Consider the following 23,758-nt stretch of genomic DNA (forward strand, 5'->3'; position numbering starts at 1 on the left):
CCCTAATACTGGCGACCTTATCACAAAAGAAATTTAAAAAGCGATTACAAACAACTTGAGTTGCTTCCAAAGTGGTGGATTGGCCAGGGTTTAACAAAGATCCAATAGTTTTAAAAAGCACACAAGGTTTGTCCCAGTTATCAGAAATTAGATTGGAAAAGTATTTTGCCTTTTCAGACCTGACCATATTTTGGAATTTTCTCCAACTTTTTTAAAGAATTTGATAGGAGACGGTCAGTCCATCTTTCTTCCATTTGCGCTCCGCCCTCCTACACTCACGTCTGGCCTGTCGCACAGTTTCATTCAACCAGGGCTCCTGCCTGGGTTTAGGGCGCATAGCTTTGAGTGGAGCAATAGTGTTCATAATGGTATTGCATGCCAAAAGAAAAGTAGATGCAATTTGTTCTGTATTTTGGCATGTGACAGCTACATTGTTTTTTGAGGCCACAAAAAGGGAGGAGAAATGATCTCCCGCTCCTGGCCTCAGCTGCCGCCGATAGCATGCAGAACCGCTGGGTTTATTACTGCTATCCAAAATAAAATTAAATAACACCGGACGGTGATCAGAGAACACTGCATCCAAAAGCTGAACATTACTGACATCAAAACCATTAGTTAAAAGCAAGTCCAACCTATGACCAAATATGTGCGTTGCTTCAGTAACATGTTGCATAAAATTAAAGGTATCAATCAATTCTAAAAACTCAGTAGCCAAAGGCTTGGACGGACAGCAAACATGAACATTAAAATCACCCAGAAGTAAGATTCGATCATACTGTGGAATAACAGCTGCAAGCAAGTCAGAGAAATCCTTTAAAAAATCTTTGTTGTGCTTGGGTGGGCGATAGATAAGTGCGCACAACACAGGATTGCGGTGTCCCAGTTCAAAACAGCATAATTCAAATGATGAAAAACATCCAGGCACAATACGTTTATATGCCAAACTGTCTCTGAAAATAGCAGCAATGCCACCACCCCGACCACTGCTTCTTGGAACATTAATGAATGAGCAGTTCGAAGGAACCAGGTCAACAAAAGCTGAGGACTCACCCGCAGAGATCCAAGTCTCAGTCACAAACAATACATCCAAAAAGTGTGTGGAGAAGAAATCCTGCAAAATGAAAGTCTTGTTCATCACGGAACGCGCATTAACTAGGGCACAGTTGATAATCTGTGTATTAGCCTCCGAAGCTACCTGGCTAAGGCCTCGGAGGTTGGCGTGGTTTATGCCTGGAGAGACTTCAGCTCGATGTGGCTTTGTGGTACGTAGCGTCCAGGGCTCCACATCAAGCGGAGGAACCACAGGAACCAACCAGGCGCCAAAAAAGTTTAAGGTGCGGCGCGACGTGAAACGACGAAAACAGTCCATATATTCAATGGGGATATTGTACAAATCTGCAGAATGTGTCAGCCAAAACTTCAGCTTGACAAGAGTACCCCCACGCTTCCCTCGATGTCTCTTCTTTCGTTTGACAGGTGCTGCTTTGACAGGTATTATTAGGAATGTCCAGACATTCGATGAGAGATGGCAGTGGGATTACTACCGACCCATCTAAAGACTCAATCTGAAAGCCTTTAGCCATTTTGCCCCATGTTTCAACTAGCCCAGAACAGGTTCTTAGATTGTAGCAGACAGGGTCATTTCTAACATTGAAAAGTTCAAAGAACTCAGGCCTAGCTAAGCAACGATTACTCTGGTTGTCGAGAATAACATAAGCTTTGACTGCACTGCCCTTGTCACGTCTAGGATACACCTGTGTAAGACATATTTTTGAACAAGAACGACCCCACTGACCTGGACCACAAACTGCTGTACAACTTGCAGTCACTGCAACGTTGTCTGGGTGTTCTCCCTCCCCGCCATCCTCTTTAGCAGGAGAAGGAGCCTTAAATGCCTCAGCCTCCCCGTTAAGGTCTATTCCAGAGTACTGGAGAGGAGAATTCGACCGATGGTCGAACCTTGGATTCAGGAGGAGCAGTGTGGGTTTCCTCCTGATCGCAGCACACTGGACCAGCTCTGCACGCTCCATCGGGTGCTCGGGGGTTCATGGGAGTTCGTCCAACCAGTCCACATGTGTTTTGTGGATCTGGAGAAGGCGTTCGACTGTGTCCCTCTGGGCACCCTGTGGGGAGTGCTCCGGGAGTACGGGGTCCGGGGTCCTTTGCTAAGGGCTATCCGGTCCCTGTACGACCGCAGCAGGAGCTTGGTTCACGTTGCCGGTAGTAAGTCAAACCTGTTTCCAGTGCACGTTGGCCTCCGCCAGGGCTGCCCTTTGTCACCAGTTCTGTTCATTATTTTTATGGACAGAATTTCTAGGTGCAGCCAGGGTGTAGAGGGGGTCTGGTTTGGGAACCACAGAATCTCGTCTCTGCTGTTTGCGGACGATGTGGTTCTGTTGGCTTCGTTAAATCAGGACCTTCAGCGTGCACTGGGGCGGTTTGCAGCCGAGTGTGAGGCATCCGGGATGAAAATCAGCACCTCCAAATCCGAGGCCATGGTTCTCGACCGGAAAAAGGTGCTTTGCCCTCTTCAGGTCGGTGGAGTGTCCTTGCCCCAAATGGAGGAGTTTAAGTATCTCGGGGTCTTGTTCACAAGTGAGGGACGGATGGAGCATGAGATCGATAGATGGATCGGTGCAGCGTCTGCAGTGATGCGGTCGCTGTGTCAGGCCATCGTGGTGAAGAGAGAGCTGAGTAGGGGGGCAGAGCTCTCGATTTACCAATCGATCTACGTTCCAATCCTCACCTATGGTCATGAGATTTGGCTCATGACTGAAAGAACGAGATCGCGGGTACAAGCGGCCGAGATGAGTTTCCTCCGCAGGGTGGCTGGGCGCTCCCTTAGAGATAGGGTGAGGAGCTCGGTCACTCGGGAGGAGCTCGGAGTCGAGCCGCTGCTCCTCCACGTCGAAAGGAGTCATTTGAGGTGGCTCAGGCATCTTTTCCGGATGCCCCCTGGACGCCTCGCTGGAGAGGTGTTCCGGGCACGTCCCCTTGGGAGGAGGCCCCGGGGAAGACCCAGGACATGCTGGAAGGATTACATCTCTCGGCTGGCTTGGGAAAGCCTTGGGGTTCCCCCGGAGGAGCTGGGGGAGGTGTGTGTGGATCGGGAGGTCTGGGCAGCTTTGCTTGAGCTGCTGCCCCCGCGACCCGACTCCGGATAAAGCGGAAGAAAATGGATGGATGGAGCCTTAAATGTTTGTGATGGAGGACCAGGATGCATGATTGTGTCGTGGCTTGCACTGTCGCATTCAGAGCACCTTACTGTAGATTTACAGTCCTTGGCGAGATGAGTGTCTGAAGAGCAGCACTTGAAGCAGATTCCTTTCTCCTTGAGGAAGGCCTTTCTTTCGTCCAGTTGCTTGTTCCTGAATGTCCTACATTTCTTTAGTGGGTGGGGTTTGTTGTGCAGTGGGCAGTTCCTGTTAATGTCATTGTTAGGGGGTGTAATGTTTGTTTTGTGCACTGCGATTGGTTTAGCAGAGTGAAAGTTCTTTAAGTTCGGCCTTTCTAGTTTTAGCTGTGTTTGGCTGTTTTGTTGATTGAAACTTGGATCATTGTGCTTCTTGGCCTCTTTACATATGAATTTGCAGAAATAGTCAAAAGGTGGAAAACAACCGTGATTGTCTTCTTTATATTGTGAGCCATGGGACATCCATTTCTCTTGGAGCCCAAATGGAAGTTTGTCCACGATTGGTCCGATTCCACGTGAAGTGTCCAGATAAAGCAGGCCGGGAAGATAACCATCCTCCTTTGCGCCTTGGATCTCTTGTAACAGATCCCCTAGTTCCTGTAGCTTCACATTGTCCTTTGTTGTTAATCTGGGAAAACTGTCCACTCTCTGAAAGAGTGATTTTTCAATTATTTAAGGGGCTGCATAACACTCGTGAAGTCTTTCCCATGCCTTTTGCACAGCGATTGTGGGGTTGTTGACGTGTACAGAGCGAATGCGTTTCACCTGATTGCTCGACTCTTTTCCCAGCCATTTTGTCATGTGGTCAAGTTCTTGAGTTGGTGTGAGAGGGACCTCTGCTGTTACACCAGTGAATGAGGAGTACCATGCTCTGAAATTCTCTGGCCGATCATCGTACTGGTAGAGACCTGAAGTGATTAGGTCACAGCGTGCCATATATTGAGCGAATGGCTCAGCGGGATGTGACATGCTTGCAGGTGTATTATAATGAGGCGTGAACGAGTTGGAGAGTGGATTGAGAGCGTTCTTTGTTTGTATAACTTTTGGCTTGGTCTCAACTTTGGTAGGCTCAGATTTGTGTTGAAGAGGGTTGATTTGTGATGGTCATTGAGTTTTGACCTACTGATGATAGGTAGTGGCTGTAATTCTGAACCTTCAGATTCGTTCCATGTAATCAATGTGCCATCAGAGAGTCTGCTATTGTGATAAATGGTTGGAACTGGTGGGGGGCGTTGAGGTTCGGAAAAGTTTATTTGAGACTGTACGTATTCTTTTGTTCTTTCCTTTTTAACGCTGTCTGACACCGATCTTCTGCTCTCAAATCCATCTTGTGGTGCTTCTGCTTCCTGTAGCACTTCTGCTTCAGCTATTGCCATGTCTGCTTCTCTCTTTAGCATTAGCACCTCGAGCTCTGCATCAATTTTTACTTTTTCAACTTTAAGCTGTGCTTCCTTGCTTGCATATGATGCCCTCACCTTCGCCGCCTCTGCTTTTGCTCGAGCACGGACGACACTGCATACTGTTGATGATGTGAGAGCAGTTTTTCCTGATTTGGTGCTGGCTGCCATTTTGTCCACATTGAAGCATCAAATGCTGCCTTTTCACTGTAGCGCCATCAATATGACACCAAGCTAAACCATCAAAGAAGGACCGGGACCACAGAGGACGTTTGGAGGCTTTTAATTTCCCTCTCCGGATGGTGAAAACTAGAAAATATATAACGTGCTCTTAGAAACGGAGCTTGGCAGAATCATGAAAATAAAGTCCATCAAAATAAGCATCTCTACAAAATAATACAAAAATATCACTGTCCAGACATTAGATTAACATTTTCCAAACTTACGGCATTGCCTTGTATGTACTTCAGGGTGGATGCAGACAGATTGGACAGGTGGATGTCAAACCAGACGTTGTATGTGTCTTGTTCACCATAAAAACACAGGAACTGGAAGTGACGCGGTAAACCCGGAAGTAGTATTATTTCGCTATCTATATATATATACTCAACAAAAATATAAACGCAACACTTTTGGTTTTGCTCCCATTTTGTATGAGATGAACTCAAAGATCTAAAACTTTTTCCACATACACAATATCACCATTTCCCTCAAATATTGTTCACAAACCAGTCTAAATCTGTGATAGTGAGCACTTCTCCTTTGCTGAGATAATCCATCCCACCTCACAGGTGTGCCATATCAAGATGCTGATTAGACACCATGATTAGTGCACAGGTGTGCCTTAGACTGCCCACAATAAAAGGCCACTCTGAAAGGTGCAGTTTTATCACAGCACAATGCCACAGATGTCGCAAGATTTGAGGGAGAGTGCAATTGGCATGCTGACAGCAGGAATGTCAACCAGAGCTGTCGCTCGTGTATTGAATGTTCATTTCTCTACCATAAGCCGTCTCCAAAGGTGTTTCAGAGAATTTGTCATTACATCCAGCCAGCCTCACAACCGCAGACCACGTGTAACCACACTAGCTCAGGACCTCTACATCCAGCATGTTCACCTCCAAGATCGTCTGAGACCAGCAACTCGGACAGCTGCTGAAACAATCGGTTTGCATAACCAAACAATTTCTGCACAAACTGTCAGAAACGTCTCAGGGAAGCTCATCTGCATGCTCGTCGTCCTCATCGGGGTCTCGACCTGACTCCAGTTCGTCGTCGTAACCGACTTGAGTGGGCAAATGCTCATATTCGCTGGCATTTGGCACGCTGGAGAGGTGTTCTCTTCACGGATGAATCCTGGTTCACACTGTCCAGGGCAGATGGCAGACAGCGTGTGTGGCGTCATGTGGGTGAGCGGTTTTCTGATGTCAATGTTGTGGATCGAGTGGCCCATGGTGGCGGTGGGGTTATGGTATGGGCAGGTGTCTGTTATGGATGAAGAACACAGGTGCATTTTATTGATGGCATTTTGAATGCACAGAGATACTGTGACGAGATCCTGAGGCCCATTGTTGTGCCATACATCCAAGAACATCACCTCATGTTGCAGCAGGATAATGCACGGCCCCATGTTGCAAGGATCTGTACACAATTCTTGGAAGCTGAAAATGTCCCAGTTCTTGCATGGCCGGCATACTCACCGGACATGTCACCCATTGAGCATGTTTGGGATGCTCTGGACCGGCGTATACGACAGCGTGTACCAGTTCCTGCCAATATCCAGCAACTTCACACAGCCATTGAAGAGGAGTGGACCAACATTCCACAGGCCACAATTGACAATCTGATCAACTCTATGCGAAGGAGATGTGTTGCACTGCATGAGGCAAATGGTGGTCACACCAGATACTGACTGGTATCCCCCCAATAAAACAAAACTGCACCTTTCAGAGTGGCCTTTTATTGTGGGCAGTCTAAGGCACACCTGTGCACTAATCATGGTGTCTAATCAGCATCTTGGTATGGCACACCTGTGAAGTGGGATGGATTATCTCAGCAAAGGAGAAGTGCTCACTATCACAGATTTAGACTGGTTTGTGAACAATATTTGAGGGAAATGGTGATATTGTGTATGTGGAAAAAGTTTTAGATCTTTGAGTTCATCTCATACAAAATGGGAGCAAAACCAAAAGGGTTGCGTTTATATTTTTGTTGAGTGTATATATATATATATATATATATATATATATATATATATATATTTTTTTTTTAAACCAAAACTACAAATAATCATGAAATATTTATGTAACACTTTCTTAATCGCTGTACAAACGTTTTTCGCTTTTTAATATATTTTTAACCCATGAATTTATTTATTAAAGAAAAACAATTGCCATAAGGGCAACACAATGCCCTTTAAACTCACAGTGACAACTAATCTCTACAACATGACATAAATTAAATAAAAATATAAAAGTCGACCTGGTGGGTTGCATAAGCAATGGCACCCTTTAATATAACACAGGTGAATCATCACTTTTATAGCCAGTTTTGGTCAGACGAGTCAGGTGATGCATACATGACTTTTTTAAGTCACTGGCAATGTCTTCGACTTAATTTACATAAAAGATTTTTGTACAACAAACTCTTGGCTTGCACCTTCCCATGTGCCTTCTGGCAAACTGTAAATCCTTCTCTGCTCCACTCCACCGCGATATCGTGTAAGTGGTGTTGCAAAATGCAAAGCTTGCACATTGCAAAATTTTTCCAGTAGCATCTACAGAAATGTGTAATGTCTTCAGAGTTGTCTTGATGTCTTGGTGGCTTCCCTCACCAGTCTCCTCCTTGCACAGTCACTCAGTTTTTGACAACCGCGTGCTCCTGACAGATCCACCAATCCATCATTTTGGCCTTTATATTTTTATTGTATATAGGTATTTGTGAGTTTGAATGTTTGTTTTTACCCAAGGCCAGAATATGGCCATTGGGTCTTGCGGAGACTTTGCGTCCATCCGTCTGTGCTCAGTATAAGTCAAATCCTGTTACTGCCAGGGTCTTCAAATTCGCATGGAGCATTGTTGGGACACAGACCTTGTACAAGTTCAAAGATGGCTAACCTTGATGTATTCTAATGGGGCAAAAGGTCACATTCTGTGTACACACTCGTTCATTGATATGGCTGAGGGTCTTTTAACATTGAGTTTATATATATATATATATGTGTGTGTGTGTGTGTGTGTGTGTGTGTGTGTGTGTGTGTGTGTGTGTGTGTGTGTGTGTGTGTGTGTGTGTGTGTGTGTGTGTGTAAAAACTCAAGGGATCACAAATTTTCAGGCACCACAGTATGTGAATGAGTGGGCCACGTCGTGGCGTGGTGGTAATTGTGTTACACGGGAGTGAACTTTCCTGCACAGATGCAACTGTGTGCGAGAGATCGATCATTTTTACAAGCTGGTGTCACGTCGTCCTCCTCCTGATGTTTAGATGTTGTGTGTCAGTTAATAAACATTCCTTTATAATATTTCTACCTCAGCTGTGACACTTTACGTCATCAGGAGATGAAAGGTCACAACCATCCGGTGCATCTCAATGGGCTTTGCAGAAATTCTTCAGTCTTTTCAAAACAAAGTTGATGGTGAACAGCGCCCCTTAGCGGAAGTCGTCTGACATTACATTCATACGTATTTAGGATTTAGCTCAGGGGTAGGCAACCTGTTCCAGAAAGAGCCATGAGGGTGCAGGTTTTCTTTGCAGCCACTGACTCCACCAGGTGATTTTACTGATTAACTGATTCCATCTGCTCAAAGTGATATTAATCAGTAAAATCACCTGGTGGAGTCAGTGGCTGCAAAGAAAACCTGCACCCACATGGCTCTTTCTGGAACAGGTTGCCTACCCCTGATTTAGCTCATCGAGTCGCCGCAGCCTCCAACCACCAGAGAATCTCTGATCACCAGATTATGCGCCTGTGAGCAGGATTATTACAAAGGTTTTTAACAAATCTTCACATAAAACATTCTTATCATTTTGTCTTCATCTGGATTCATTTCATTACATTATTTTATGTCATTTACATGTTGATCAACCTCAAAAGGTTTTAATTTCTGGTGTTGATCCAGATCCAAATGCAGATTGTGCATCATTTAATTGCATTTTCGGCTGAAACATTTTCGGCTGATCTCCACCCGACTTGGTTGGTTGATCAATTTTAAAAATGAATTCAGATTTGGTGTTGATCCGTCGCATCTGATGTAGATTTTCAATCGTTTCTTTACTTTGTAAAGCATAACTCATCAAAACACCCCCCGTTTCTCAGATAAAACAAAATCTCCACAAAATGTGCTGAAATGAACGATCTTGTTAAGAAAAAGGCTTTTTTTGCAACACCACACTGAGCATTTTTCAACATTTTCATCTGATAGTCACGCATTTTGGTTGATTGATCAGTCTTAACAACAATTTAATCTGGGTCCAATTATGGATTGCGGATCATTGTGTTCCCATATTTTGCAGGGATTGAACATTTTGATCACTTTCTGAAAGACTTTTTAGATGATCTCCACAAAATATGGTGGAACAACCAGCATTATGCAGCAGAAACCAATAAATCTGATATTAATCTAGTTACCGCCATACCGCCATATACCACAAAGAGGTTGCTTGCAAGGCTTCACGTCTTCTTGAGCTCATCAGGATGGCAAACTATTTAGATCAGGATATTTCTCAACTGTACTCACCAAGTGGAGCACAGCAGGTGGTTCTGGGGTTCAGGGGTTGAGGTACCAACTTTAAAAAGGGGTCCAGTTCCAGATCTGTCCACTTGAGGCTCTATATCAGAGGGATGACATCTGTTGTAGCGCAAAGCAAAAACACAGTAACATGATTGCAGAGTATATGATGAATGTTTTCTAGTATATTTTACATATTTAGTGCAAAAGACAATATTTTTAGGTTGTCTGAGGCAGTGCAAAAAAATCTCCAAGACTACTACTTACCATTTTTTCCGGAATATAAATTGCACCGGACTATAAATCCTACTTGTTAAAAAATGGCTTTTGAAGAGGGGAAAAAAATATATAAGTTGTACCACACTATAAGTCGCATCTTTTTCTGTGTTATGAGCACTTTAATTTGGAATTTTTGTGCATTGTTATAGTGTAATTTTTTTATTACTGGCATTTATTTTTTTATTATTGGTGTTTATTTTGTGTAGTTCTTTAATTCTTGTGAAATTTCTATATAAATAGTCATTATAATTACTTTTATTAATAACAGACTTGTGAATTTTCAGTTTATAAGTGGCACCGTGGTGTAAGTCATAGGGCCTCCCAAACTTGTAAAAAAATACTGCGACTTATACTCCGGAAAATACAATATTAATAACGTTCCTTGTAAAGTGAACAAAGCTCAGATAAATTACTCCGTGCACCGATGTTGTTTTCCAAGTTCATCAAGTGAAAACAGTTTCCGGAAGTTTCTAAATTTGGATTTCCAAGCTGCCTTGAATGCAGCATTTGTATGAAGCCATTAGCGGACCAGGAAGTCACGGATTCAAAACTAGAGGTGGGCGATACTGGGAATTTTGGTATTGATCTGATACCAAGTAAATACAGGCCCAGTATTGCCGATATCGATACAGATACCAATACTTTTTCATATTTAAGCTTCATAGAGCCAAAGGATCCAAAAGACCTAGGATAGAATTTCACCAAACATTGTACATGACAACAAAATACTTTATTATCACAATCAACATTTTTGTTTAAAAAAAAAAATCACTCAACACAACTTAAAACAAAATCTCCTGAGGTAGAGGGCTGACTCAAGGAGAGCGCTGAGTGGGTGGGCCAGGCTGAGCCTACCTGCATGGCTGTTGGCTGGCACTGCTGAGCCACGTGATGGCACAACAACAAAAGACCAGAGGGGGGAGGGTGCGCTGCTCCGTGTTGTGTGACACAGCGCAGCGCTGCTCTTACAGACAGAGAGTAGACTTTAATGAATCTGCGTGCACAGCAGTCAGTGCGTGCGGGAGAGAAAAAAGCTTGAGTATCGATCTTTTTACAGGAGGATTGTTCAATATCAATACCAGCATTGGTATCGATATTAGGATCGATCCGCCCACCTCTATTCAAAACCAAACGACACTTAAACAATTTCAATCTTGTCATATTTAACACCTTTAACGGCCTCTTTTGTTTTGCTATTTTTGTTTTCTTTTTTTTTTTACCAACAATAACAATGCATTGCTGCTAGCTGTCTCCAATACTAGCGAGGTACTACAACCCCTGGCAAAAATTATGGAATCACCGGCCTCGGAGGATGTTCATTCAGTTGTTTAATTTTGTAGAAAAAAGCAGATCACAGACATGACACAAACTAAAGTCATTTCAAATGGCAACTTTCTGGCTTTAAGAAACACTATAAGAAATCAGGAAAAAAAAATTGTGGCAGTCAGTAACGGTTACTTTTTTAGACCAAGCAGAGGGAAAAAAATATGGAATCACTCAATTCTGAGGAAAAAATTAGGGAATCATGAAAAACAAAAGAATGCTCCAACACATCACTAGTATTTTGTTGCACCACCTCTGGCTTTTATAACAGCTTGCAGTCTCTGAGGCATGGACTTAATGAGTGACAAACAGTACTCTTCATCAATCTGGCTCCAACTTTCTCTGATTGCTGTTGCCAGATCAGCTTTGCAGGTTGGAGCCTTGTCATGGACCATTTTCTTCAACTTCCACCAAAGATTTTCAATTGGATTAAGATCCGTACTATTTGCAGGCCATGACATTGACCCTATGTGTCTTTTTGCAAGGAATGTTTTCACAGTTTTTGCTCTATGGCAAGATGCATTATCATCTTGAAAAATGATTTCATCATCCCCAAACATCCTTTCAATTGATGGGATAAGAAAAGTGTCCAAAATATCAACGTAAACTTGTGCATTTATTGATGATGTAATGACAGCCATCTCCCCAGTGCCTTTACCTGACATGCAGCCCCATATCATCAATGACTGTGGAAATTTACATGTTCTCTTCAGGCAGTCATCTTTATAAATCTCATTGGAATGGCACCAAACAAAAGTTCCAGCATCATCACCTTGCCCAATGCAGATTCGAGATTCATCAATGAATATGACTTTCATCCAGTCATCCACAGTCCATGATTGCTTTTCCTTAGCCCTTTGTAACCTTGTTTTTTTCTGTTTAGGTGTTAATGATGGCTTTCGTTTAGCTTTTCTGTATGTACATCCCATTTCCTTTAGGCGGTTTCTTACAGTTTGGTCACAGACGTTGACTCCAGTTTCCTCCCATTCGTTCCTCATTTGTTTTGTTGTGCATTTTCGATTTTTGAGACATATAAGTTTTCTGTCTTGACGCTTTGATGTCTTCCTTGGTCTACCAGTATGTTTGCCTTTAACAACCTTCTCATGTTGTTTGTATTTGGTCCAGAGTTTAGACACAGCTGACTGTGAACAACCAACATCTTTTGCAATATTGTGTGATGATTTACCCTCTTTTAAGAGTTTGATAATCCTCTCCTTTGTTTCAATTGACATCTCTCGTGTTGGAGCCATGATTCATGTCAGTCCACTTGGTGCAACAGCTCTCCAAGGTGTGTTCACTCCTTTTTAGATGCAGACTAATGAGCAGATCTGATTTGATGCAGGTGTTAGTTTTGGGGATGAAAATTTACAGGGTGATTCCATAATTTATTCCTCAGAATTGAGTGAGTCCATATTTTTTCCCTCTGCTTGGTCTAAAAAAGTAACCGTTACTGACTGCCACAATTATTTTTTCTGATTTCTTATAGTGTTTCTTAAAGCCAGAAAGTTGCCATTTGAAATGACTTTAGTTTTGTGTCATGTCTGTGATCTGCTTTTTTTCTACAAAATTAAACAACTGAATGAACATCCTCCGAGGCCGGTGATTCCATAATTATTGCCAGGGGTTGTATGAAGCACTGGTAATTCATCCACTTCAGACCAGGAAAGTGACAGCTTTGCCATCAAATAACACTAAAACGAGCTACAGTGCAATCTTGTTATCCAACACAAAATCTGTGCATCGGGCACCTGCTCCTTCATTACTCTGTGCTGTTGCACCGGCTCACTGGCGTTGCCAGGTTTGTAATGACTGGCTTACTGCTGAAGTGCTTGTGTCAGCAGTTTGAAATGGCTTTCATTCTGCACGCATGTGACTACTGTAAAAGACTTTCTGTACCGACACCAGCAAGCAGGGAAAATGTTCGGCGGTCTCATTTTCTGCACCACAAGTGCATTCTGACAGCAATTTATCAGTGTAATGTGAAACTGCTTCAAATGAACAACTTTTATTGTTGTTCTTACATCGGCACCACTGTCACATTTGTTTGGTTGTTTGGTTGCTATTCCCTACGGCCATCTGGAAATCTGGGCATATGTCTGTAAATGTTTAATTTCTGCATAATAACTACAGAACGCCTTGTCTGACTGAAACCATTTTTGGTGGTGAATTGCGGAAGGCTAGAGGAAGGTTTCTTTCAAAAATGGTTGTTGTCTGTTATCCAATATGGCCGATACGAATGCCGTCTTGATTTTCGTTTCTGTGCAATAAATAAATAGCACCTTGTCTGATTGAAGCCATTTCTTGGTGGTGTATTGGGCGAACCTAGAGGAAAAGTTCCTTTCAGAAATGGGGTTGTCTGTCATCCAATATGGCCACCATTGGCACAATCTTGAGTTTTGCTTCTGTACAATAGCTAAAAAATGCCTTGTCTGATTGAAGCCATTTCTTGGTGGTGTATTGGTGAGGCTAAAGAAAAGTTCCTTTCAAAAATGGGGTCATCTGTCATCCAGTATGGGCACCATTGGCACACTCTTGGTTTTGCTTCTGTACAATAGCTAAAAAATGCCTTGTCTGATTGAAACCATTTCTTGGTGGTGTATTCAGGGAGGCTAGAGAAAAGTTCCTTTCAAACATGGGGTTGTCTGTCATCCGGTATGGGTGCCATTGGCACAATCTTGATTTTTGCTTCTGTACAATAGCTAAAAAATGCCTTGTCTGATTGAAACCATTTCTTGGTGGTGTATTGGAGGAGGCTAAAGAAAAGTTCCATTCAAAAATGGGGTCTTCTGTCATTCAGTATGGCCGCCATTGGCACTCTTGATTTTAGCTTCTGTACAATAACTAAAAAATGCCTTGTCTGATTGAAACCATTTCTTGGTGGTGCATTGGGCGAGGCTAGAAAAAAGTTTCTTTCAAAAATAGGGTTGTCTGTCATCCAATATGGCCGCCATTGGCACACTCTTGGTTTTTGGTTCTGTACAATAACTAAAAAATACCTTGTCTGATTGAAACCATGTGTTAGTCATGTATTTGGGGAGGCTAGAGGAAGGTTCCTTTCAAAAATGGCAATCAGCAGTTATACTATATGGCCACTTAGACGCCATCTTGATTGTCATTTCCATGTAATAACTAAAGAACACCTTGTCTGATTGAAATCATTTCTGGGTGGTGCACTGAGGGAGGCTACAGGAAGTATCCTTTTAAAAATGGGGCTCTGTACTCCACATACCAATTACCAAGCACAAATCTTTCACTATATAAATAGACCATATGCCATCTTTAAAGCACCAGTCTTTCCCTATAGAAATAATTTCCACGCTTTATTATCACCTCTACTTTGAAAACATACACCAACTTAATATACAAATGGGCGTATGCCGTGCTTTGCGTTGCTCTTGTTTTTTTTTTTTTAATCTTTATTTTTTACTTTTTAAAGTAAGACTGCAACATTCTGAATCATGCCGAATGCAGCATGACTTTGTTTTTTTGTTTCTTCAAGGATGCAGAAGACAAACATTAATGCCCCCTTGTGGTGTGGAGGAATGAGGGCCTGTGGATGAAGGCCATGGAGCTGAAAGTGTGGGTGGATGGAGTGCAGCGAATTGTGTGCGGGGTCACTGAGTTCACCACGTGTCAAGAAGTGGTGATCGCATTGGCACAAGCCATCGGTAAGTTCGGAGCAACTTGTTGCAAAACGTGGGAAACTGTGTTCCTCTGCAAACAGGCAACAAAACCATTCCAGGTGAAGCAGGGTGTAAAACTGGACAGAAATCAATCGCACGGCCAAAAACGCACACGCCGACAAAATTTATGTTTTAGCTGACATCCATGTGTTGGATTGTGGGAGGAAAAAAAAGTCCAAAAAGGTTCCAACCAAGTGTTGATTCACATGATCTCCCTTCTCTACCGTCACAGAGTCATTGTGTGAGCAGTGGGTGTGAAATGTTTTTCGCTCGTACTCAAACACAAATACGTGAAACCAAACAAAAAAAAAGTAATGGAAAATGGCATCCAAGAATAGCTGTAATTTAAACTCTTGTCATCTCCCTCCTGTGCTGACAGACGAACTGAAAAAGGCGTAAATGATATTTTGTCCTACATAAAGCCTCGTAGGTAATGTGCGCTGCCTTTAATATTGGCAGTGCACGTTGTCAGATATGCTGCAGGTCATGAATTGTACCAAAATGAAACGAAACCAGAGGACACAAAGAAGATATTCACCTTAAATGGGCTGCAGAATAAAATGTGATGAGTCATGCTATGGCAATGTGTTATGTGCAATCGCATAGAAATGGGACTACATCTGTGACTCATAGGTGTAGCTAATGAGAGTGGACATTGGGTTTAAACCCCTCTCTAAAAATTCCACACCCTGATGGCAGAACAAGTATTTCAGAATGCTTGAAAACTGCAACATCCAGCGGTTAGCTTGTTTTCACGCCATGACTTCCTGGTTGGTGACCTTTTTGTGCTGTATTGTATGTGCAAAATATCCCAAAACTCTACAGACAAGATCACTCCACACGGGATCTAGTCTGTGTCTTGCAGAGGGAAGACTGGATTTTGCACAGATTCATTGTTAGACTCTTTCAGCAGCTCGCTCTCGTCGGACAGATTTCTCTCCGAGACAAACGCGTGTCTTTCACAGTGACAGCAGAGCAAGAATGATGCCATTTGCTGTCCTTTGTGCTTCCGTTACCTTTTGTCCAGACCTGGACGCTTTGATGCAGGCAGCTCAGTGATGAACATCCTTCTTGTGCAAGGACCCGAACTGTGTCAGACGTGGGTGGCGGCGGTCAGTGTTTTTGCTCTTATCTGTATGTGCACAGACAAGAATGCAGGCGTGCATGCGCACACGGTGAGCCGCGTCTGTTTGCCAGAGCTGTTACTGTTTGTCGATGTGAATTTTCCCACTGGAAAGTTCTTTGAAGTTGCTAACCGCTATCACACATTGGAGGGCTGTGAAAGAATGACTTTCACGAGGGGGAAAACCAGGAATAAAAGCAAGCACAGATAACGTGATCTTCTTTCTTACAGTATATATAGCATGTTTGAAGTTGAGAGATTTTAGGGAGCATGTGGAATTAAGTGGGGCTGCGTAAAAAGGAGTTGGACCACCAATATGTAGACCAGGGGTCGATTCCAGGTTTGTGTTTCCTGTATGCTTGGATGAGGCACTTCACATGCATTGTATCAGTCCAACCAGCTGTAAATGGGTACCTTGTCATCGACCAAAGGGTCTCCCCTAAAAATCGGTCCGCCCTGCCTTCACTGCACGTGCGTCATTTCGGTGCATCAGTAGCAATTCACTGATTATCACCTCATTTCTGCTTAAAACTGCACTCCAGTCATCATCTACAGCTACCTGAAGCTTTTGTACAACATTCTTTTCCACATAAATTTAGCATTATTTTATGGGGTCAGATCAGTGACAAAACCCCACTCACGTAAAAAATGCATTCACTCATAGGTAGATATTAATTGCGTGTGCGCAAATAATCACTCCGCGCATGCAAATTATCTCTGCGAGGACCAGCGCTCCCTCCCTCCCGCTCAAACTTGATTTCTGCTCGCGCAAAGTTGATTTCTGCTCACGCGCAGAGAATTCCTGAGGAGGGCTGTCAGTCAAACCTCGCTTTCCAGAGACGGCCAATCACAGCAGAGCCAGTGCCAACATGGTTCCCTCCCCCATAGTGCCATAAGCTTCAAGCGAGCAAGAAGGAATTCTTTGCGCGCAAACAAATAAGCTTCGCGCGAGCAGAAATAAACTTCGTGCGAGCATAAATCAAATGGGGAGTGCTGGTCCTCATGCGCAGCACCTTTGCGCCAACGCGCAGACATAATTTGTGCGTGCAATTAATATCTACGCGTAAATGCATTTTCTACGCGAATGGGGTTTTGTCACTGATCTGATGCCATATTATTTCATAATAAAAGACAGGGGAGCGATCAGAGCTCGACAGCAGCACTTCTGAGACTTCATCAGATGACAAAATAAAACCTAAATCATTCTAAAGCCAGTTTTTAGCAGAAATGAGGTGATAATCAGTGAATCGCTTCTGACACTCCAAAATGACGTATGAGCTCTGATCGATCCCCCATCTTTTATTACGAAATAATGCTGAATTTATGTGGAAATCACTGTCGCTGAGGTAGATGATGACTGGAGTGCAGTTTTAAGCAGAAACAAGGTGATACTGAATTGCTACTGACGCGCTGCAATGACGCATGCGCAGTGAAGGCAGGGCGGACTGATTTTTAGGGAGGACTGTTCGGTCGGTGACACCAGCCTAGGCTGGGGATGTAACCTGCAAAGCACTGAAAGATGTAGACTCTCATCCCCTTCACGCTGCGGAATCTGTGGATAAACACTTACCCGATGGTCCTCGGGGCCTCTGTAGGATGGAATTAAAATAACCTCCATCATGACACAAAAACATGTGACCTCTTGTTTGAAAAAAGACGGGCAGAGTCATTTGTTGGTCAAAAGAGTCAGTGATCTGTGAAAAAAAATCCCGTAAGTTGTGACTTGATATTTACAGAGTGTACATAAAAATTGATTTCTTGCATTGCAAAAACAAAACATTACAGAATTGATTTCATGGTTTTGTGGTTGGAAAGTAACCATATATTACCATATATAAACCATATATTTACCATCTGAAGCCTTTGTCCAGTTGTTTATGGACTTCATTTGCTAGGAGTGGGCGATATGACCTAAAAGTTATATCATGGTACCCCAGATTTTGCAATATATGAGCTCTTTATTAATTATCTTATTTGAGCAAAAGTTAATTTTCAAATTTGCTCCTTCAAAGTTGGATAAAAATGTACTGATTCAAAGGCTTCCACAGTTTTACGTTCAACAAATCTGTGGCTGTATTTAATTAATGATCTTTAGGGCTAAAGATGCAGCGCAAAAGTCTGTTGGTTCACACAATACAATCACACTTTAACCTTTACCTACTGAGGCTATAAATGGACGATTGGTTATATAAATAAAATTAAGAAATAATGTTCTATGTTTGTGGGCTTTGGTACCCTTTTCCAAGAGTACCTGAATTTCAATTATATTACACCTGATTAACTATTTATACACATTATTTGTAAGTTTTAGCATTTAAAATGAGGAAAAACACAAAAACGAACTTGATTTTTTTTCAGTTTTTTAGTGAAAAATGATTGTTATGTAAAGGATGTTTGGATTTCACATTTTTAACAGGAAGCTGTATGTGTTTACAATCAAAATAATTAATTTTGTGTGTCTAGAACTCAGAAACAGTGCAGCAACAGTGCAAAAGTAAACATTTTACAAGGCGAAAATATGCAAAAAGTAACCAATTTTAAAGTGCAGAACCAAACAATATGAATAACAACAAAGTGCAAAACAATATATAAATATATCAGTTATCTGTATTATTAAAATGTGCAGTAAATCACTCATTTGATCACTCATTTCGTGCAAAATTATACAATATGAATAAAACAATAAAGTGTCAAACTATATACAAATATATAACCAAGAATCAAAATTAGATCTAAACTACATCAGTCAGTATGCTACTGTTTGTAACAGTTTCTGTCTGGCTGAAGACAGAGGCCAATTTTACAAAGTTTGCACATCCAGCAGGTTGACCTCTTGCAAACCTTGCAAGAACGCCGCCCCTTTGTGGATCGCTGGCAAGTTGGGTTTCCACTGCTTGTTGGCACCGGGCAGTGGCTTGTGGCTGATTTTGCCATCACACCCACACAAACACGTACACACACCTTCACAAATGACACTAACACCCTGCCTTTTCCTCAAAAATTACTACATTTATGTTTCCTGTCTGTCTCTGTACTTTTCTATCACTTTTGCGCTCTTTTTCATACTTTTCCCTCATTTCAAAAGTCACCGAACGCACTTTACCGTAATGTATGCAACATATAGCATACTGTTGGAAAGCACGGGTTCTTGGCTTGCTGTCAGTGTTGAAATTTTTCAGATTGAGGGCTTACATGAGAATTTACGGTAATGAGAATCAGTGGCGCACTAGTGTGAAACTTCCGTGTTTTTCCTCTGCGTTATGACGTCACAGGCTTACGTTTACTGTAATACACCATATATCATTGGAAAGCCCTTGGTGTTAGCTTAACAATGCACTTTGAATCATTCAGATTGGACAAACTATGGTGGAGTTACGGTAAAAAAAATACGCATAGGGAAAATATGGCGTGGGCACCATCGCCGTAGATAAAGGGTTAACCATTTCTGTGACTGTTATGTGTTCATGTGAAAATTACTGTACGGTCTTTTACAGCTATAAGAAACATATTTAACAGGTGTTCAGACTCACATGTGGCGCTCAGTAGAATGGATGTGGGTAAAAACCAATTAAAGGCCGGACAGACCAACTCCATCTCTGACTCTAATCATCAAAACACCGATTGGGGCTTTGCCAAAGTGATTACTGATTTCAAACATCAGGGATATTTGGCATTATTTTGTCAGTGCTATGTTTTTGTTGCCTTTATTAAACAAATCTTTCTGCCGTGGTAGGGGTTTGGTACTATTAAAGCAGAAAAAACTGACTGAACACTATGTTGACAGTATTGCATAATCCATATTGTGGCCCACCACACGTCATTACTATGACAACAGTGTGCCGCCCTCTCCTTCTATTACCAAAAACTATATTTTGGCTTTTACACAGGTGTCTCCATTACAGCAAAGGTCTTTCACATTTCTATTTATTGGTTTGTCATCAACAGACATTGAGAGCAGTTCTCCAGTTTTGGTGTGTCAATTCTCTGCTATTCCCAACCATCCAAGTGGTTAAGTGCGCTTGGTTCCAGTATGGAAGGTTCCTGGTTCAAACCCACACCTGCCCATTCTCCAAAAATGTAGTTGCATCAGGAAGGGTATTCAGCATAAAACCTTTGTGACCCGAATGAAAACAAAGGAGACGCTGAAGGGACTTTAAAGAATGGACTACACTTCCAGAGTTAGACTGTGTAGACGTTTAACTAATATATGAAGTCCTACTTGGGAAAATGTATACAGAAATGTCTTCAAAATTGTCTACTGTAGACGACAGTATCATCTGCATATTGGTGCAACTGAATGCTATAATATATGAATAAATTCTGAATAGTGACCAAGAATAGACTCTTGGGGAACACAGGCCTGACTGGCCTCCAAGACTGAGGTTGAGTTGGGAAGAGCCAACTACAGGGAATTAAATGTTTACAGCTAAAGTACATCATTGACTACGTTTGTGTGTGTGTGTGTGTTTTAATGTAGGACGTACTGGCAGATACACTTTAATTGAGAAATGGCGGGACACAGAACGCCACCTGGCCCCGCAAGAGAATCCTGTGGTGTCGCTCAACAAGTGGGGTCAATATGCCACCGATGTTCAACTCATTCTCCAACGAACCGGCCCTTCAATTACTGAGCGGCCTACTTCCGACAGGCAGGGTCGTGTCCCAGAGCGTGGCTTCTATCGGCAGAGCCTGCCGCCGCTGGCCAAGCTCCGCCCCTTCTTGGCGGAACGTTCGCTCAAATACAAGGAATCCAAGTGGAAGTCTCTGACATTCACTGGCGGGGCCAAGAGCCTACGGGATATATTTGGGAGAAGCCGCAATGCAGAAGGTACTCCAAAAAATTTTGCAGTTTATTCTTTCTGGCTCTATGATTTAGTTAATCACTCTTTATCTACTGCTCATCCATCCATCCTTCCATCCAGTTAAGCAGACCCAGCAGCGTGGTGTGAATCTGAACCTGAGCCGGGTTGGAGGTGGAACAGCATCTGTACCTGGGAGTCCGGCCAAACAGCTGAGTCGGCTTGTACAGTTGCAGAGCAACAAACTCCTGGTGCTGGAGAATCGTCTGCTTGGCTGCGAGGTTGAGTTGCAAGACTTGGAGGATACCGCCAGCGATGTCAACGATGTAAGGAGGAAAAAAGACCCACAACAGCAGCACGATGAAGATAATGGTTTCAAGTTTTCGGCTATCCGAGTCATGTCAGCAAAGCTTGTGTGTTTGTCTTCCTGCATCAATTGCCTTTAGCCAGATTGTGCGTTCTCAAAAAGCAAAACGTTGAGATTGGATTTTTTTTTCAGGGAGGAAACGTGGAGGAGACGCTGCTACTGTTGGAACAGCAGGTGAGGAGAAATGACACAGAGATGGAGGAGGAAGAATTCTGGCAGAACGAGCTACAGATCGAGCAGGAGAGCGAGAGGCAACTGCGGCGGCAGCTAGCTGAGCTGCATGGCCACGTACGCGACTGTGAAGCTAAGCTATCCGAATATTTAACCTGCTTAAAGGTGAGTGTGGAGCACAAATGAAGCAACTTTGTTTAATGTCTGTTTTGTTTATTTTGCCATTTTTGTGTTTAGCATCCACAAACTTTGAACCAAATGCAACTTTGAACCAATTGCTTCAAACTGTGATTTACTTTTTCAAACTGCTTGAATCAATAAACCAACTGCTTCACTAAATAATTCACTTTGTGAAACATATACACACAAACACACACCACACATAACTAGTAAATATACTTTATAAATGTCTTCTCTGTAATGTTTGAAATACTAAATTTTAAAAACTGCAACACATAATGCTTCACAGTTCCAAAATACTTGTGACAGTACATGAACCAACTGTTTCAATTTACTGCTTCAGAATTACTTAAACTCTACATAATGCAATTTTGCAATTTTCAGAAAAAAAGTGAATATTTTGAAATGCATGAATCTAATGACCAACGGTTTTATATGTAAAAAAACAACAATTTGACATTTGATGCTTCAAATGTTGAAAACAAAATTACCCGACTACTTCACACGCTGTGACTTGCTGGTTCAAACATGCTCAAACCTTCACCAGCTGAATTAATCGCTTCAGACAATGATTCAGTGTTCTGAAGTGTTTGAATCTCAGAACCAACTGCTTCAGACAATTTACTGCTTCAAAATGGCTTAAACATCAAATTAAGCAAATTTTAGAAGATGAGTGAATGTTTTGAAATGTGTGAATCTAAATAATGCTTCATGAAACATACAAGAAAAAACTGGATGCTTCAAAGTGCTCAAAATAAAATTAAGACTGCATCAGACAATGACTTCCTGCTTCAAACATGCCCAAACCTCCAGATGAACGAACCACTTCAGACAATGATTCAGTGTTTTGAAGTGTTTGAATCTAAAAGAACAAAATGCTTCACATAACTATTAATAACAATAATTTGAACAATTCCTGCAGAGAAAAATTCACTGTTTTAAAATCCTTGAAATAAATAAAACAATTGCAAAATAATGAATTTTATTAGTAACTGAAGAACTAATTCATGCTCATGAAGATTGAAACATGGAGTTTGTCATATGTGTTTGTTTTAAATGAGTTGAATTTTAATTTCACAGAATTCTGTGTGTTTGCTGATTAAAGTTTTTCTTCCCTTACCTGTTGCGTAGAGTATGGAGGTGTGTCTGGAGAAGGAGCGACAGCAGAAGGAGGCCGAGCTAAACGAGGAGGAGGTACAGTCTAGTCCAGATTTGTCTCTAAAACACAACTTATGGCATGAAACAGATGTTGTGTTAACCTGAAAGAAATTTTAGCATTTTTGAATGCAATAAAAAAATTATCTGATGAATTATCAGATTATCTCCCAACTGTACATCAACATTCCTCATATATTTCTATCTACTGTAGGCTTAAAAAGTTAAACTTTCAATGAATGTTATAGCAAACATGGGGTGAGGATCACCACTTTGTGAAAACTGCATGAAAAAATAGTCGTCGGAATTTCATTGTCTGGAAATGGCGGAATGAAAAGGACTTTTTTCCATCAGATTTTTTTCAGAAGCTGTTAGAAACTGGCACCTGGAAACCATTCGAAAAATTTATCTGGCTTTCGGTGAAAATTTTGCGGGCTTCACAGAGAATAAGGACTGTTAACTGTCACTTTAAGGACCCCTTTAAGGACGCTTGGTGCATCGCGCTCCGAGCTGCGACAACGCGGCACAAAACACCGTATCATTTCTAAACGGATAGCTCTGTGGATACGAGACGTCGTGTGCTCTTTCTCTGGTTATCACAAGAGCTGGACATCAGCCATTTTCCAGCAGATTTCACTTTTAACAAGAGATTTTGTCATGGAACGCCGCGCGGAGGCTTCGCGCGTCACGACCGATTCGCTTGATGAGTGAGACAAAGAACGCCTCCGTTTCTGCGTGTCAGAGGACAAGTTAGGACATGCCTATCTCGGCTTTCAGTGCTTACCAGTCCAGTAAGTATCAGAGAAATTGTGGAGAGCTAGACATGTCCAAACTTGCCCACTGACATGCCGAAATGGAGGCGTTCTTTGTCTCGCTCATCAAGCGAATCGGTCGTGATGCGCGAAGCCTCCGCGCGGCGTTCCACGACAAAATCTCTTGTTAGAAGTGAAATCTGCCGGAAAATGGCTGATGTCCAGCTCTTGTGATTACCGGAGAACGAGCACACAACGTCTTGTATCCACAGAGCTATCCGTTTAGAAATGATACGGTGTTTTGTGCCGCGTTGTCGCAGCTCGGAGCGCGGTGCGCCAAGCGTCCTTAAAGGGGTCCTTAAAGCGACAGTTAACAGTCCTTATTCTCTGTGAAGCCCGCAAAATTTTCACCGAAAGCCAGATAAATTTTTCGAATGGTTTCTAGGTGCCAGTTTCTAACAGTTTCTGAAAAAAATCTGATGGAAAAAAAGTCCTTTTCATTCCGCCATTTCCAGACAATGAAATTCAGACGAGGGGGCGGGACCACTCCTTCCCAAGGCATGCTCACAGACGAATGACGTCACCGACAGGTGTGGAAAAACTCACGTA

At 42.3% G+C, this 23,758-nt stretch overlaps 1 protein-coding gene across 2 annotated transcripts in view; it reads left to right on the forward strand.

Annotated features, from left to right (window-relative positions):
- Positions 1 to 23,758, forward strand: part of rassf8b (Ras association domain family member 8b) — a 59,398-nt gene that overhangs the window by 18,793 nt on the left and 16,847 nt on the right. For both annotated transcript variants that reach the window (XM_034163524.1, XM_034163525.1), the window contains exons 2-6: positions 14,419 to 14,587; positions 20,203 to 20,553; positions 20,648 to 20,850; positions 21,024 to 21,227; positions 22,374 to 22,436. In XM_034163524.1, the coding sequence (XP_034019415.1) occupies positions 14,476 to 14,587; positions 20,203 to 20,553; positions 20,648 to 20,850; positions 21,024 to 21,227; positions 22,374 to 22,436 (933 nt within the window). In that variant the 5' untranslated portion in view covers positions 14,419 to 14,475. The remainder of the gene's footprint in view (positions 1 to 14,418; positions 14,588 to 20,202; positions 20,554 to 20,647; positions 20,851 to 21,023; positions 21,228 to 22,373; positions 22,437 to 23,758) is intronic.

Source organism: Thalassophryne amazonica, chromosome 22, assembly GCF_902500255.1.
Source record: "Thalassophryne amazonica chromosome 22, fThaAma1.1, whole genome shotgun sequence".
In the NCBI taxonomy this organism is placed as follows: domain Eukaryota; kingdom Metazoa; phylum Chordata; class Actinopteri; order Batrachoidiformes; family Batrachoididae; genus Thalassophryne; species Thalassophryne amazonica.